The sequence below is a fragment of the Prunus mume genome, linkage group LG1 (assembly GCF_029339155.1).
Source record: "Prunus mume cultivar Tortuosa linkage group LG1, ASM2933915v1, whole genome shotgun sequence".
NCBI classification, from domain to species: Eukaryota; Viridiplantae; Streptophyta; class Magnoliopsida; order Rosales; family Rosaceae; genus Prunus; species Prunus mume.
The window spans coordinates 20,500,673-20,513,599 of NC_142698.1; the positions used below are offsets into that span (position 1 = coordinate 20,500,673).

The 12,927-nt window shown below is 36.0% G+C and overlaps 2 protein-coding genes and 2 non-coding genes across 6 annotated transcripts; all 4 read left to right on the forward strand.

Annotated features, from left to right (window-relative positions):
* The first annotated feature begins 775 nt into the window (after positions 1–775).
* On the forward strand, positions 776–4,065 carry LOC103321114 (antitermination NusB domain-containing protein). The gene is made up of 7 exons (XM_008222915.2): positions 776–1,192; positions 1,377–1,453; positions 1,609–1,743; positions 2,486–2,540; positions 2,711–2,798; positions 3,388–3,486; positions 3,621–4,065. The coding sequence occupies exons 1-7, from the start codon at positions 873–875 to the stop codon at positions 3,759–3,761; spliced, it is 915 nt and encodes a 304-aa protein (XP_008221137.1). The 5' UTR covers positions 776–872; the 3' UTR covers positions 3,762–4,065.
* A 1,225-nt stretch (positions 4,066–5,290) lies between these two features.
* On the forward strand, positions 5,291–5,370 carry LOC148921258 (small nucleolar RNA R12). Its single transcript, XR_016123394.1, has one exon. It is a non-coding gene; the product is annotated as a small nucleolar RNA R12 (small nucleolar RNA).
* A 115-nt stretch (positions 5,371–5,485) lies between these two features.
* Positions 5,486–5,575, forward strand: LOC148921259 (small nucleolar RNA SNORD24). The gene has a single exon (XR_016123406.1). It is a non-coding gene; the product is annotated as a small nucleolar RNA SNORD24 (small nucleolar RNA).
* Positions 5,576–8,728: 3,153 nt separating this feature from the next.
* LOC103321204 (TATA-box-binding protein) lies at positions 8,729–12,892 on the forward strand. Of its 3 annotated transcripts, none has more exons than XM_089052662.1 (10): positions 8,729–8,803; positions 10,102–10,222; positions 10,858–10,945; positions 11,157–11,228; positions 11,410–11,460; positions 11,720–11,764; positions 11,867–11,959; positions 12,266–12,367; positions 12,472–12,545; positions 12,742–12,892. In XM_089052662.1, coding segments are annotated over exons 2-10 (603 nt in total). In that variant the 5' UTR covers positions 8,729–8,803; positions 10,102–10,145; the 3' UTR covers positions 12,743–12,892. The 3 variants fall into 3 exon arrangements, with proteins under 3 accessions (XP_088908788.1, XP_088908793.1, XP_008221250.1); XM_008223028.3 differs by lacking the exon at positions 8,729–8,803 and adding an exon at positions 9,428–9,655; XM_089052667.1 differs by lacking the exons at positions 8,729–8,803; positions 12,266–12,367 and adding an exon at positions 9,425–9,655.
* The last annotated feature ends 35 nt before the right edge of the window (positions 12,893–12,927 follow it).

Below are 12,927 nucleotides of genomic sequence, written 5' to 3' on the forward strand. Positions count from 1 at the left end.
ACTTCAAGTATGTGCATAATTACTCTTAATTACTTGAATTATAAGCTTTTTTTAATAAGTAATTTAAGGGATAAAAAAAGTTAGGTCAATATAACCCATTTATGCATGCCTAAAAGTTGAATGAGATACTCTTGTAATTACTTAACCAGTCCAATTCGACCTAACCCTACCAAACGGGACCTAAGGTCATGACGTTTCTCTAATGGTTGCTATTGTTTCTTACTTGCAAACCATAGGAACATCTTCCATAAAAACAAAAACTATAGGAACATCGTAATGCAATTATATTAGGCAACATGTTTTGAGCCCAATCAAAGTCATATATGTGGCGATTAAATTTATAAATTAATTATTAATCTAATAATATTTAGAGTCAAATTCATACATGAACTATCAATTTTTTTTATAAATGCATACACTAACTCTTATAAACTCGGCCGACTCATTATGGATGAAGTCCAATGAATGACTTGTTGGGAAAAAATTACCATCTCTACTTAGCAAGAATTCTTCTTTGGTTTAAGTTACAAATTATAGAATACTATAGTAGTATAGTCACGTAATACATTTTATACACGTTATAATATCTATGGATGATATTATTTATTTTCTCCTCTAAGTAAGTAGTATCGATATGTATCACGTAATATTCTATAAAAGAAAACTCACAAAATGATCTAAAACACAATATTTTGTTATTTTTAAAACCCACAGAAGAAGTTTCTGACTTTTTTTTCTTTTTCTTTATTTTTTTGGCCAGGGCATGCGCCACATATATCCCTAAAACCCCACAAAAATCGCTGACTGGAAATATACATAATTACATACATAGCCAGAGACAGACGCATTATCTGAATCTCCGGGGCTGAACAATGGAGGGAAGCTCGCTTCTCAGTCACAGCTGCTGCTCTTCTCCCACTTTAAAGCCCCATCTATCTTTCTCATTAAGTTTCACTCTCTCCTCTTCTTCGTCTTCTTCTTTGCTCTTCGGAAAATCCCATCTTCTGGGTTTAATCCAAAGACCATTGTTGGCCACAGTATCGCTATCCTCCCCTCGAACCTCTCTCCGCACTTCGACCTTCACTCTCGACGAAGCTCTGGAAAAGCCCAACAGTGATTCAAGAGAGATGTTGCCCAAGATTGATAAGAGTGGCAGATTTTGCAGCCCCAGAGCCGCCAGAGAGCTCGCTCTGTAAGTCTTATCCTATTGTATTACTTATTCATATTCTTCATTTACTGTAAACTGGGACCGTGTTTGTTTCTTGGGGACACGGTGAAGGCGAAGGTGAGGAAAATGCTTACAGAAATAGTAATTATGAGAATTATTGTTTCATTTCCAGCCTTAACCATGATTAACCCAGTTTACTTCAACGCAGGTCGATTGTTTATGCTGCTTGTTTAGAAGGTTCTGACCCAGTACGGTTATTCGAAAAGCGAATGAATGTCCGTCGAGGTACCTCTCCCTGCCTTATGGAATTTTGCTTTGTCCATCTCTCTTGTTGTTGCTTGTAATCTTTTCTGGATGAATCCTTCCATCACTCGAATATGCTTATGTTGTGAATATATGCTTATGTTGTGAATCACTTATCACACAATTTATATTTCCAGAACCTGGGTATGAATTCGACAGGGCTTCGTTGCTTGAATATAATCCAATGAGCTTCGGAGGACCCCCTGTCACAGTTGAAACTGTCGAAGAAGCAGATGAGCTTCTGCGGAATGATGAAAAGGAATCTGCAATTGGTAGACATCTGACAATTTAGACTTCACATGCTCTCTAATTATATTTTTATCTCTTTTTCGTTTTTCAAATATCACATGGTCCTTTGCTAATACTTCATCTCTGTGCTAGAAACTATTTTGAAATAAGTTGATGGCGACTTGAGAGAAGTAAATTGCATATGCTTTACTCTCAAGTTCCATATAGCTTGTTACAAAAAACTTAGAGACCCTATCAAAAGTATACATTTTGGAGTTTCTTTTCTCGTAGTAGCTTGTAAAAAAATCTTTATGTGATTTGATGATCAGTTCACTCACATCATTTTCTTACAATGAAATATACCTTTTTCCTTTCATCTGATCAAATAACAGCAATTTGCAACTCAGGCTAAAATTTGAACAATAGCTTATATGTTATACAACTGGACTTGGGATGATTTATAATGGGAGGCAATATGTGATAATGCTAATTTTTTCATTCAAATAGTTTTTCTCTTCTTTCCTTTTGCATGGAGGGGGTTACTTACCTGAAATCTATATGCATTTTCAAGAACTTGTGATGAATAGTTCCATAACTTACTTCACAAAGTTGTTAGGTCTCATGAGCTCTAACTTCCTTCAACTTGTGTTCCTTCCATGCTCTAAGGAACTTCTCCTGTGTTGTAGCTTTACCAAAATTTAGTTGATGGTTTTTTTTTTGCTGCTTAGTTTTCCATGCCACTATTATTTCCAGAGGAATAAAGTCTGTTTACTTTTTTCTTCTCAGAAGCAGAAGTTCTTGCTGCTCCTCCAAAATTGGTATACAGCAAACTGATTTTGCGGTAAACCTTCTAACTGTATTGATCTAAATTTCAGTGTGTAACTGTAACTGTTATGTAGCAAGTGGTGGAGCATGTCATTTTCAGTTTTCCTTCCCATTATTGCATATACGTGTGTGTTGAGGGTGATAGGGGTTAGAGAGCAACTAACTATGTCTTTCTTTTTGTTACAGATTTACTAGGAAACTTCTGGTTGCAGTCATGGATAAATGGGACAGTCATGTGCTTGTCATTGACAAGGTTGCCCCTCCAAATTGGAAGGTCAGATACATATTTGTGCTTGTTGTGGTACATTGGGTATGGTTGTGCATTGACTGTCCAGTTTTTTATTTGCTTTAACCTTGATGGGTCTTTTTTCTTTGTCACCTGCTTGCTTGGGGTTCACTTCCATAATTAATGTTTACACTTGTTCTTAATCGGCTCAAAGTGTGTATGAAAAACATACTAACTCTGAACTTAAAGGTAAATATCAGCATAGCTGGCTTATTTTCTATATTAACCATTCTGCATTGTCCTTGCATCTCTATGAAGCTATTGTGTTTCAATCAAGTGAGTTGTATTCTCCGCTCATGTTAGGGCTGTTTGGCTTAAAGCTTCCATTAGGATTTACTTATCATATATACTGCTTTAGAAGTTGCTAGCATAACAATACAACATTGGAAAAATTGCAGCTGGTTCATAAATTGCTCATTTCCTAAATGAGGCATCAAATCGAGTTCAATTTTTTTTCCTGGGACAAATCTAGTTCAGTTTAATTCAAAAAATATAATGTTACAGATTTCTTGATATTTACTTCCCATTGTACCACTGCTTACAAAAATTTTACACCATATCTATCCCTAACGTTCAGGATGAGCCAGCAGGCAGAATCTTGGAACTTTGCATCCTTCACTTGGCAATGTCAGAAATAACAGTGCTAGAAACACGACACCCGATTGTCATTAACGAGGTACAATCTTCTATACTTTCATAACTTGTAGGTATATTTGTTTTATTCTTAACAAAAAAGAAAAAAGGAAAATCTAACTGTATTATTCCCTTGCCAAATGTGCTTCATTTAATTAAACATGGCTGATTGTGAAGGCTGTAGATCTTGCTAAACGGTTCTGTGATGGATCTGCACCCCGTGTTATCAATGGTTGTCTTAGAACATTCGTGAAAGGTATTGAAGAAACTGGTGGTTTAACAACGGCCTTGGGGTATAAACAGAAAGTGGTCACATGATGTATGAAGTGATCTTGTTTGGAAGTTTTGTTGTTTTGTAATTGGAAATTCTGATGGTTGTTTGGTAGGCTGAACAGTCTCAATTTGGGAGTAATGCTTTAGTAACTTTGTAGGTTTTGGAAAACAATGGAGGAAATTACTTTTCTGTTTCCATTGAAGTGGAATCTAATCTACAATGAGAAATGGAGGCCATGGAGGCAGCCAACCAGTGTTGTAATAGCTGAAAATTTAAGAATTATTATGTACATGATAAATGTTGATATTCAGATAATGTCATGAGTAGTAAGTTAAATTGTTCACTCAAGTAACAGTATCTATGTTTTTAAAGCTTTTGATCTTGTGCTCTTTCCCTTTTCTTTGTTGCTGAATCGATCTTGCACACCTTCAAGTAATGGCTAAGTAGCTATGTTTATCGTTTCAACTTAGTTACAGTATTCCGAAGAAGAGAACCGAAATGATCATTTAGTCAGTCTCACAGATTGGAGACTTTTATATAAAAGGTTGGCTTTGCAATAAATTAATTATTAACGGAGGAAGGAAATTGATGAAGGTACCCACTAAATAAGTATTTGAAGCTCACTCACGTTCCTGAAAGAAGTTGATGTATCTTCCAGTCTTCCTGATAGGCAGTAGGCTCATAATTCATATTCCATGCATTGCATTGCATGAAGAACAATACGAGTGACGAGTGAAATTTAAATGGTCTCATCCAGGCTTGAAGACTATGGTATTCGGAAATTTTGAAAACAGCCGAAATTATAGAAATGTTAATAACATTTGGCACCCTCATTTGAAAAATGATCTTAATTTGCAGACTTAGTGTTCTCAGGTTTGAACCCACATGATACCTTAGTAGTGTGTGAGAGAAACTCTCCAAAGAATCTGAGCATTACTCGAGGGATGTTGAGAGGACTCGAGCGGCTATATCTCGAAATCTCGAAGAATAAGGGAAAAAAAAAGTTTGGACCAGAAAAAAAAGGGTTAAAATTTGGAGCAATTGGAGGCCCAAAGATTTGCATATATGGGCTAGGATGGGCTTGGGCTTCTCACTTGAGTTCAAGCCTGTGCCTCTGGCGTCTAGGGTTTCAGTTGTAATTGGCCCTATAAAAGGAGCACGAAAGCTCTTTCCCTCATACAACTCAACTCGCAAACCGAACCTTATGCTTCTTGTTGCTTCGGTGCTGGATTCGTCGTCTTCACCGAACCTCATCATACTCTTGTTGTTTCGGTGCTAGAGTCTTCTTCTTCCCCAAACCCTAGTGATTCTGTCTATATATCATCTATGTATGGATCTGAGGCCTAAAATTGCAATTGTTTGATCTTTGTGGATCAAGGAATCTATCCTTAGGCTATAGTGAATCCCCTACATTCGTATTTTATCATATATATATATATGTATGTATTCAACCTTTAGCTCCGATTTTCCTTTTTTCCATATAGGATATTATCGGTGACAAGGTTGATACATTTATTTTTATTTTTTTCTTCAAATTTAGATTTATTTTCTGGGTGCAGCGAGGGAGGTGTGATGTTGGATGATGAAAAAAATCGGACGGATTCCCAATGATAACATTATTGTATGATATTAAACCAGCTACTTCTGACTACATCCTTACCTCCCTCTCGCGTCCTCCAAAATTTTCTTGTTTTTACTTTTAACATCTCATTATTATTACTTCTTCCGAATATCTTCAAGACTAAATCTTGGAGATTGAATAGTTTTGGGCCGCTGATGTAGATCAATATTTGCTACTCTTGATGGGATCCTCGATGATCCCATCTGATGATTCTTATCCACCAAGATCTCTGAGGCCTACCTTTTTGTTGCTTTCAATATTCTCGAACGTCTCTTTTCATAAATTTGTAGTTCAGTTTGATAACCATTTCAATTTTAGTTTTTAGTTTTCATTTTTTGTGACAACGGGGTTAGGATACGATTGAGAGAGATGATGCGTGTAAGGAGTTGTTTTCACTTTTGTTATTTCTTATCCCGATCCTAATTGGCAATCAATTTATCAAGAGACTGATTCGAGGTCAGGTAATGTATGTGTGACTGATATGCTCCCAACAATGAACATACGACGTGCGATACAGGTAGGGCTGGACAGGAGTAGAATTGCAAATGGCATAGAGACCTATGCTGAGGGCATGCTGAAAAGCTCAGCATGAAAAATAATGTCCCAAGCAGAACAGAAACTAATAAAGATATCCTCCGTAAAATAATCTTTTACAAATTTGTCCAATATTGAGTTTTTGTAAATCTAAACGATAATGAAGTTTGTGTATTACTAGTACTGTGGACTGTCGGTGGTAGAACTGCATGATATCGGCTTGATTATATGCACTGTGGTGTTTGTTAGCGGTGTCGTGAATTAAAAGAGGGTTATATATTCATACTAAACCAAATAATAAAATAATAAAAAATTATAAAGAAACTCTAAGATCACCGTCTCAAATTTTATCTATAGCAACTTAGGGCCCGTTTGGGACTGTTTCTCTAAGAAACACTTCTACTTATAAGTGCTTCTATCAAAAGTGGTTTTATTATAAAGACTAAATTTTTCTACCAAACGTTGTTAGAAACGTTTTTGGTTGTCAAAAAGCGCTTTTAACTATTCCATAAACACTCCCAAACACTTTTCAATTAGGAATTCAAACATTTGCGTTGTGTAGCATTTGGAGTTCTGTGTAGCTATTTGTTTCTTTACATTGTGTTATTCTTACTTAGCCTATACAAGGGATTGGATTTCGATTAATTTGGTGCTTGTATTTGGTGTTTGTTTATTGAGAAAGCAAACAATTAAGTTTTTGGTTACTGAGAATATGTTATAGTAGTTGCTTCTTTGTTTAGCACAGCTGTAACAATAGTAATAACAGTTTAGGTATGAGCAAGTATTCTCATCTCACCTTCCCTTTTTGACTCCTATAGTTGAGCTTGCTAGATTTTGGTCTAGTTTCAATTTTCAATACAATGCATTCAAATATGGATGATTGGCATGGCATCATGATTTGTGATCTTGATAAGAAATTCTTTTACCAAGTATAGTATTTAGTTGATCTTGCTAGATTTCTGTCCACATTTTTCAGTTCCAATTTTGTGATGTAAAGATTCCGGCTAAAAGCATACAAGTACTGTAATGCGCCTCTCTATGAGTGTCTGGTAACCATGTATTTGAATTTGAATGATTGGCATGTTAAAGGAGGATTTGTGATCTTTACTAGAAATTCCAAGGCTTTTGCTTGTAGGAGTTGGCTAGATTAGTGTCATGATGGATTGAACTTAGAGATGATGGATCATACACAAAATTTGTCAACTGTTCATTGAAAGTAGTACCAAAAATAATGTTTGTGAATTTCTGAAGTACATAACCAATGCAATATGTTGTCTTCTTTCTAATCAATATGTTCATGTGTGCAGAGGAAGGTTATAATTGGTCAGGCTCAAACCAAGAGGCCAAACTTTGAATCTCAGATTGTGTTGGTCAGCTAATGGATTTTAATTAATGGTTTTTTAGGATAACTAGCAAATTAGTTGACTTCTGTTTGTTACCATCAGGTCCAAGCATTAGTATTTTGTAAGGACAAATGAGACATTATATATGTATTGAGTTTATGAAGCCTTATATGTCTAACATTATTGATAAGAGATGAAATTTTATGCACTATTTATTCTTGATAGAAATGATTTAACAATTTAAACATGTTACTTAATTTATTTTATGTTTAAAATAATTATTAGATGCAATGGTTAAGAAACATATTTAAGTGAAAATGAAAATACTTTTCTTTTTACCAAATACTTGAATATAAAAGTCATTTGAACATAATACATTTTTTAGTCATTATACATAACTCACATCACTTTTACATAAAAAGTTACCAAACACTAAGAAAATGATTATTATCAAATGTCAAACTGCTTTCTTTCACAGTTGATTTCTCTCAACAAATCTAACAATGATTATTTTCACAGCGCATCAATGTTAAACTAGTCCTAAGTTTAGTTATCTCATCGCATTTTGTCAAATCTTTCTCAAAATTGGTCACCTAATCAACTTATACTTACAACATATCCATTCATGACACAAAGTAAAGCTTTCATATTTTTCTCAACGAGGCTATGCGTGTGCTGTCATTGATGGACCCTAAATGTAAAACTCTAATTGGATAAAATATGACATTATTTAGCAAATATGTGAGTTTTAGGACTAACATAAGTTGGTCATGTGATGAGTCCAATTTTCTTGTTACCAAATCCCTTGTGTCTCTCTATTTCCTCCTTATTATTGTGACGTGTGGCACACAACTTAACAATAATTTAACTATGTTAACTCTCTTCAAGCTTCAGCCCTTTCTTAAAAAAATAATTAAAATATATTAAAATACATGTTTGACCGTGGTGTTTGTTGCTATATTAAAATACATGTAAAGATTATGGCTAAAATACATGAAGTAAAGAAATAAAATAACAGCACACGACCCCAGCGGCGGCAACCCCTTATCCTCCACAACCCAACCCCAGCATCAACCTCTCCACCTCCGATGACCACGAAATGAACCCAAAAGAGGCCCACGACCAACCCCTCATGCTCTTCGCCTCTCGCTCAGTCAATCTCAGCAATCATTGTCCTCACTACCCTTCTTCCTCCTCCTTCTCCTCATTCTTCACCCCAAACGATATCGTCAGTCTCCTCGTCTGATGAGGGACATGCATGTCAGCATCACTTGATGGGATTGGGAATTTGGGTTCATTTTGTTCTCTCTAGGTTTCTTCTCTTTCTTTGTTTTTTCTTTGACATTTTGGGTTTTGGATTTCCATTCAATGTGTTATCTTTTCTGGTCATGAAAGTCAAAATTGAATCGGAAAAATAGGGTTGGATTTGTTATCTGTGTATGATTATATGTTTTTTTTACTTGTGAATGTTTGGTTACCTGGATGCGATGTGAATCAGGAAAATTGGGATTGGGTTGTGGAGGATAAGAGGTTGACGCCACTGGGGTTAGGTGGTGGTCGTGTGCTGGGTGGTTGTTGAAGTTCAAAGGTGAGTGCGAGGATTTTATTTTTTTACTTCAACATTATCAGTCAAATATGTACTTTAATTATTTTTTTCAAAAAAAGGCTGAAGCTTGAAGAGAGTTAACAGAGTTAAATTATTGTGAAGTTGTGTCCTAGATGTCATAAAATTAAGGAGGAAACATGAGGGCACAAGGGATTTGGTAACAGAAAAATTGAACTCTCATGTGATTGGGCTAAAGCCTAAACTCATCATGGCCTTGGTGCTTAGGCCAGATTGATGAGTTACAATTCATGGCCTTGGTACAGATCAAGCTAAGGTCATTCTATAGTGAGGATGTCATATATGTATTATAAATGTGGACTTTCATATTACCCATATGATTCATTTGAATAGTAACTTTATTATAGAAATTTGCAATGTGCAATGCAATGTGAATTGTGAGAGTGAGGTGCTTGATTGAAAGGGATCTGAAACGTGGCAGCCTATTATAGGGCCTTGATGAAAGTAGCTCGTCAACGAAGCAACGCCAGCTAAGATTCCAATAATGACCCTTTAGGCTGGTGGAATTAAGCGGAGGGGCGAGGGTTATTACGGGGAAGTATATATAGAAAACGAGGGTAAGAAGATATCCGAACGCAACCTGGCCTCATAAGCTCCCAGATCCTTCCTACCCACACCGACACAAGCTCTCTCTCTTCCTCTCTAAAAATCCCCTCCTCCTCATTCTCTCCTCATCCTTTTAAGCTTCACAATACAAATTTCTTATATAAAAACACACCTCAATTTAAAATCTTCCCGCTTCTCTTAACCCAACACCACCCTTTCTCGCTCGATCGATTTCCCCTGAAATCACCGCAGATCTGTGCTACCCAAAAGGTCCGATTTCTTTTCAAACTTGAAACTTGTAAACAACACAACCCTCGTTCCTGATTTGATCTTTCATGCTTTATCTTCTCCTCAAATAAATCTGGAAGATCGTAACTATTTAAACCCATTTTATATTACTAATGATAATTAAACAATCATCCCTAAATAAGGTTGATCTGATTTTCTCAAACATGAAAGATTTACCCTTTCACAAGAATCACAACTCCTCTTTTTTGCGTGTTTTCATTTGTTGTGTGCGTATTTTTGTTCGATCTTCTCCTTTGTCTTCTTGAAACGAAAAAATTGATAGATTATTATTATTATTATTTATATGTGAAAAAAGAAATTATGTTTAGTTTACCCCTTATTTAAAATGACATATGAGATGTGAGTATGTAGGATATGTCAAATTCGTTGATGTGATTGTGTGTAATTGTGTTATGGTTTATATACAGTGGAAGCGCAAGGTCTCACTCAATACAAAAAATAGAACAAGGGAATGGCAGAACAAGGGTTAGAAGGAAGCCAACCAGTAGATCTCAAGAAGCACCCTTCTGGAATTGTCCCTACTCTCCAGTGAGTCCCAATTCCTTGTTCACAACCTGCTTTCTAATTCATGTTATGGGTTGTCATGCCTAGTTAAGATATGATTCGATTTTCATAACCATTCAAAACTAGTATTTCTTTTAATGCCCTTTCTTGTAGTTACCAATGTTTTATGATTTATAGAGTTTATCCGTGAAAAGTTGAGGACTTTGTGCTACCCACGAAAAGTGATTGTAATTTTCTCTAATTCTGTACTTGGAATTAACATGCTCTCTAGTTTGCGTCTATGCTGCGTGTGAATGCATCCCTCGTAACGTTGTCTTTACTACGGTTACACTTTTTCCTTGTTTCTCCAACAAACCAGTCTTTTGTGTTTCCTCCTTTTTCTGTCTCTACACTTGTTGTGTGTTCATCTCGCGTTAGATTGTTTGTTGTGCTTATGTGCCAATATAAATGTTCATCCATGGAACCGTTGAATTTAAATTACATGATTATGTGTGCTGTATGCCAAATTTTTGGGTCAAGCTCTCTCTGATTATTTATTTCGTGTAACTATGAGCGGTTTGCTCAAATTGCTTCATGCATTTAATAAGTTGACTGTGTTTTTGGCTTAATTATTTTATGCGTTACCTGGAAAACAATAAAGGTGTTGTCTGTTCTCTCAGGAATATTGTCTCCACAGTAAATTTAGACTGCAAATTGGATCTCAAGGCCATTGCACTGCAAGCTCGTAACGCTGAATACAACCCCAAGGCATGTGCCTTTGTTTGTCAAGTACAATAAAGTTCGGGTATTTTTGTAGCTCCTTGGTAGAGCATCTTTGCCTGTTAGTATGGAGCTTCACTAGTTGGGATTTTATAAGTTTAGATGCTAGAGTTGCTATAATATCCATATACACTAAAGAGAATTTTCTTGTTCTAAATTACCTGTTAGATTGCAAATTAATTGTGGTGTACCCTTGCAGCGTTTTGCAGCTGTGATTATGAGAATAAGAGAACCGAAGACGACTGCATTGATATTTGCATCTGGTAAGATGGTAAGTCTCAGTTTAAAACCAAACATCTTGTTCCGTTCCCTTTTCATCGATTCTGCATCAAGTGCTTCATTTCACATGATGGATAGATGGGTTTTTTTAAATGTCTTGTTATGGTGTGTCTCACTCTTTCTATCTAATTGGTAATCCATGCTAATGTGAATGCCGGCACTGTGTCGTATAGGTTTGTACAGGAGCTAAGAGTGAACAACAATCAAAATTGGCAGCACGAAAGGTATTTTTATTACTATCCACATTCAGCGTGTGTGTTTTATGTAGGGACAGTTTGTCCCATATCCATTTTTCTGGCATCTGTTTGAAATTTTGTCCAGAACATTGCCATATTGGTGTTTCTGTTTAAGCTATACAGCTCTTAACACATGCAAATAGCCCTTTAATATATTTGAAATATGCTGGCATCATGACCATGTTAGTAGCGATGTCATGGAAACATAATATTTATACAATCTTACATGAACCTCTTTGTTCTTCAGTATGCTCGAATCATCCAGAAACTCGGTTTTCCAGCTCAGTTCAAGGTACTCTCTCTCTCTCTCTCTCTCTCTCTCACATGCATGCTCTCTGCTACATGCTGTCACTTTATTTACTTAAATCCAGTTTCAATTTTGTGGTGCAAACAGGATTTCAAAATCCAAAATATAGTTGGTTCTTGTGACGTGAAATTTCCCATAAGACTTGAAGGCCTGGCGTATTCCCATGGTGCCTTCTCAAGTGTGAGTTTTCTGGCTGCACCTCTCTCTGTTTTTGTAATCATGTAAAAACTGAATGCCTTTGGACAAAGTTTTTCCCTGTTTATCGTCCAAGGTTGCAGGGAGTGTTTTGTGCTGGCAACAGGCTAAAAACTCCATTTACGAAAGCGTTATCTTTAGAGTTTACTTCTGTCTATGCATTTCTCTCATTGTATAGAGACATGCATCTTAAATATTCATATTTTGTCTGGGAAAAGTGTATGTGCTGTTTATCCAGAAGAATTCCACAAAATCAGTTATACTGATTGTTTTCAATTGTTGTGGGGTCAGTATGAACCAGAACTGTTCCCTGGCTTGATTTATCGGATGAAACAACCGAAGATTGTGCTTCTGATTTTTGTGTCTGGAAAAATAGTTCTTACAGGGGCGAAGGTGATAATTAGCGACGATTCTTTTGAATTTTCAATTTTTTTTCGGTTTTATATGATATTATCTTGGAACATCATCTGAAGAGCATTACCATTTCAATGCTTCAGGTAAGAGGTGAGACATATGAAGCCTTTGAGAACATTTACCCAGTTCTTACAGAATTCAGGAAAAATCAGCAATGGTATGGCACTAAACTGTTTAATTATGTTAAGATATTTCATTGCCTTGTGTTAAGTTATTTTTTTCCAATTAAAGTTCTGGTACAAACACCAATCATGTTTTATAGGCATCGTTTTATACGGTTAGCGATTCATTTTGAACTTTTCTGGCCTGATTATTACAACTCATGTCAATTTATCTTAAAATTGACTTTTCAGATTATTTGTGGGAAGCACACAGCAGTTGTATCCGTGGGGCGGAATACTTGGCACTAGGACAGTTGGGCCTGGATTGAATTGTAAATAAGGGGATTGGGCATGGCTTGACTGGTGGATGATTATATTTAAGACTTATTTTTGGGTTACATAAGAGACGCGTGTAATTCTGCTTTCTTTGTTTTGTTT

What these genes read in the sequence shown, in the direction of transcription:
- LOC103321204 (XM_089052662.1), top strand. Translation starts at nt 10,146, where the DNA reads ATGGCAGAACAAGGGTTAGAAGGAAGCCAACCAGTAGATCTCAAGAAG. An exon ending in CAAAATTGGCAGCACGAAAG is followed by an intron (nt 11,461 to 11,719) that starts GTATTTTTATTA and finishes TTTGTTCTTCAG; the next exon opens with TATGCTCGAATCATCCAGAA. An exon ending in GTTTTCCAGCTCAGTTCAAG is followed by an intron (nt 11,765 to 11,866) that starts GTACTCTCTCTC and finishes TGGTGCAAACAG; the next exon opens with GATTTCAAAATCCAAAATAT.
- LOC103321114 (XM_008222915.2), top strand. Translation starts at nt 873, where the DNA reads ATGGAGGGAAGCTCGCTTCTCAGTCACAGCTGCTGCTCTTCTCCCACT. An exon ending in GCCGCCAGAGAGCTCGCTCT is followed by an intron (nt 1,193 to 1,376) that starts GTAAGTCTTATC and finishes ACTTCAACGCAG; the next exon opens with GTCGATTGTTTATGCTGCTT. An exon ending in ACCCGATTGTCATTAACGAG is followed by an intron (nt 3,487 to 3,620) that starts GTACAATCTTCT and finishes CTGATTGTGAAG; the next exon opens with GCTGTAGATCTTGCTAAACG.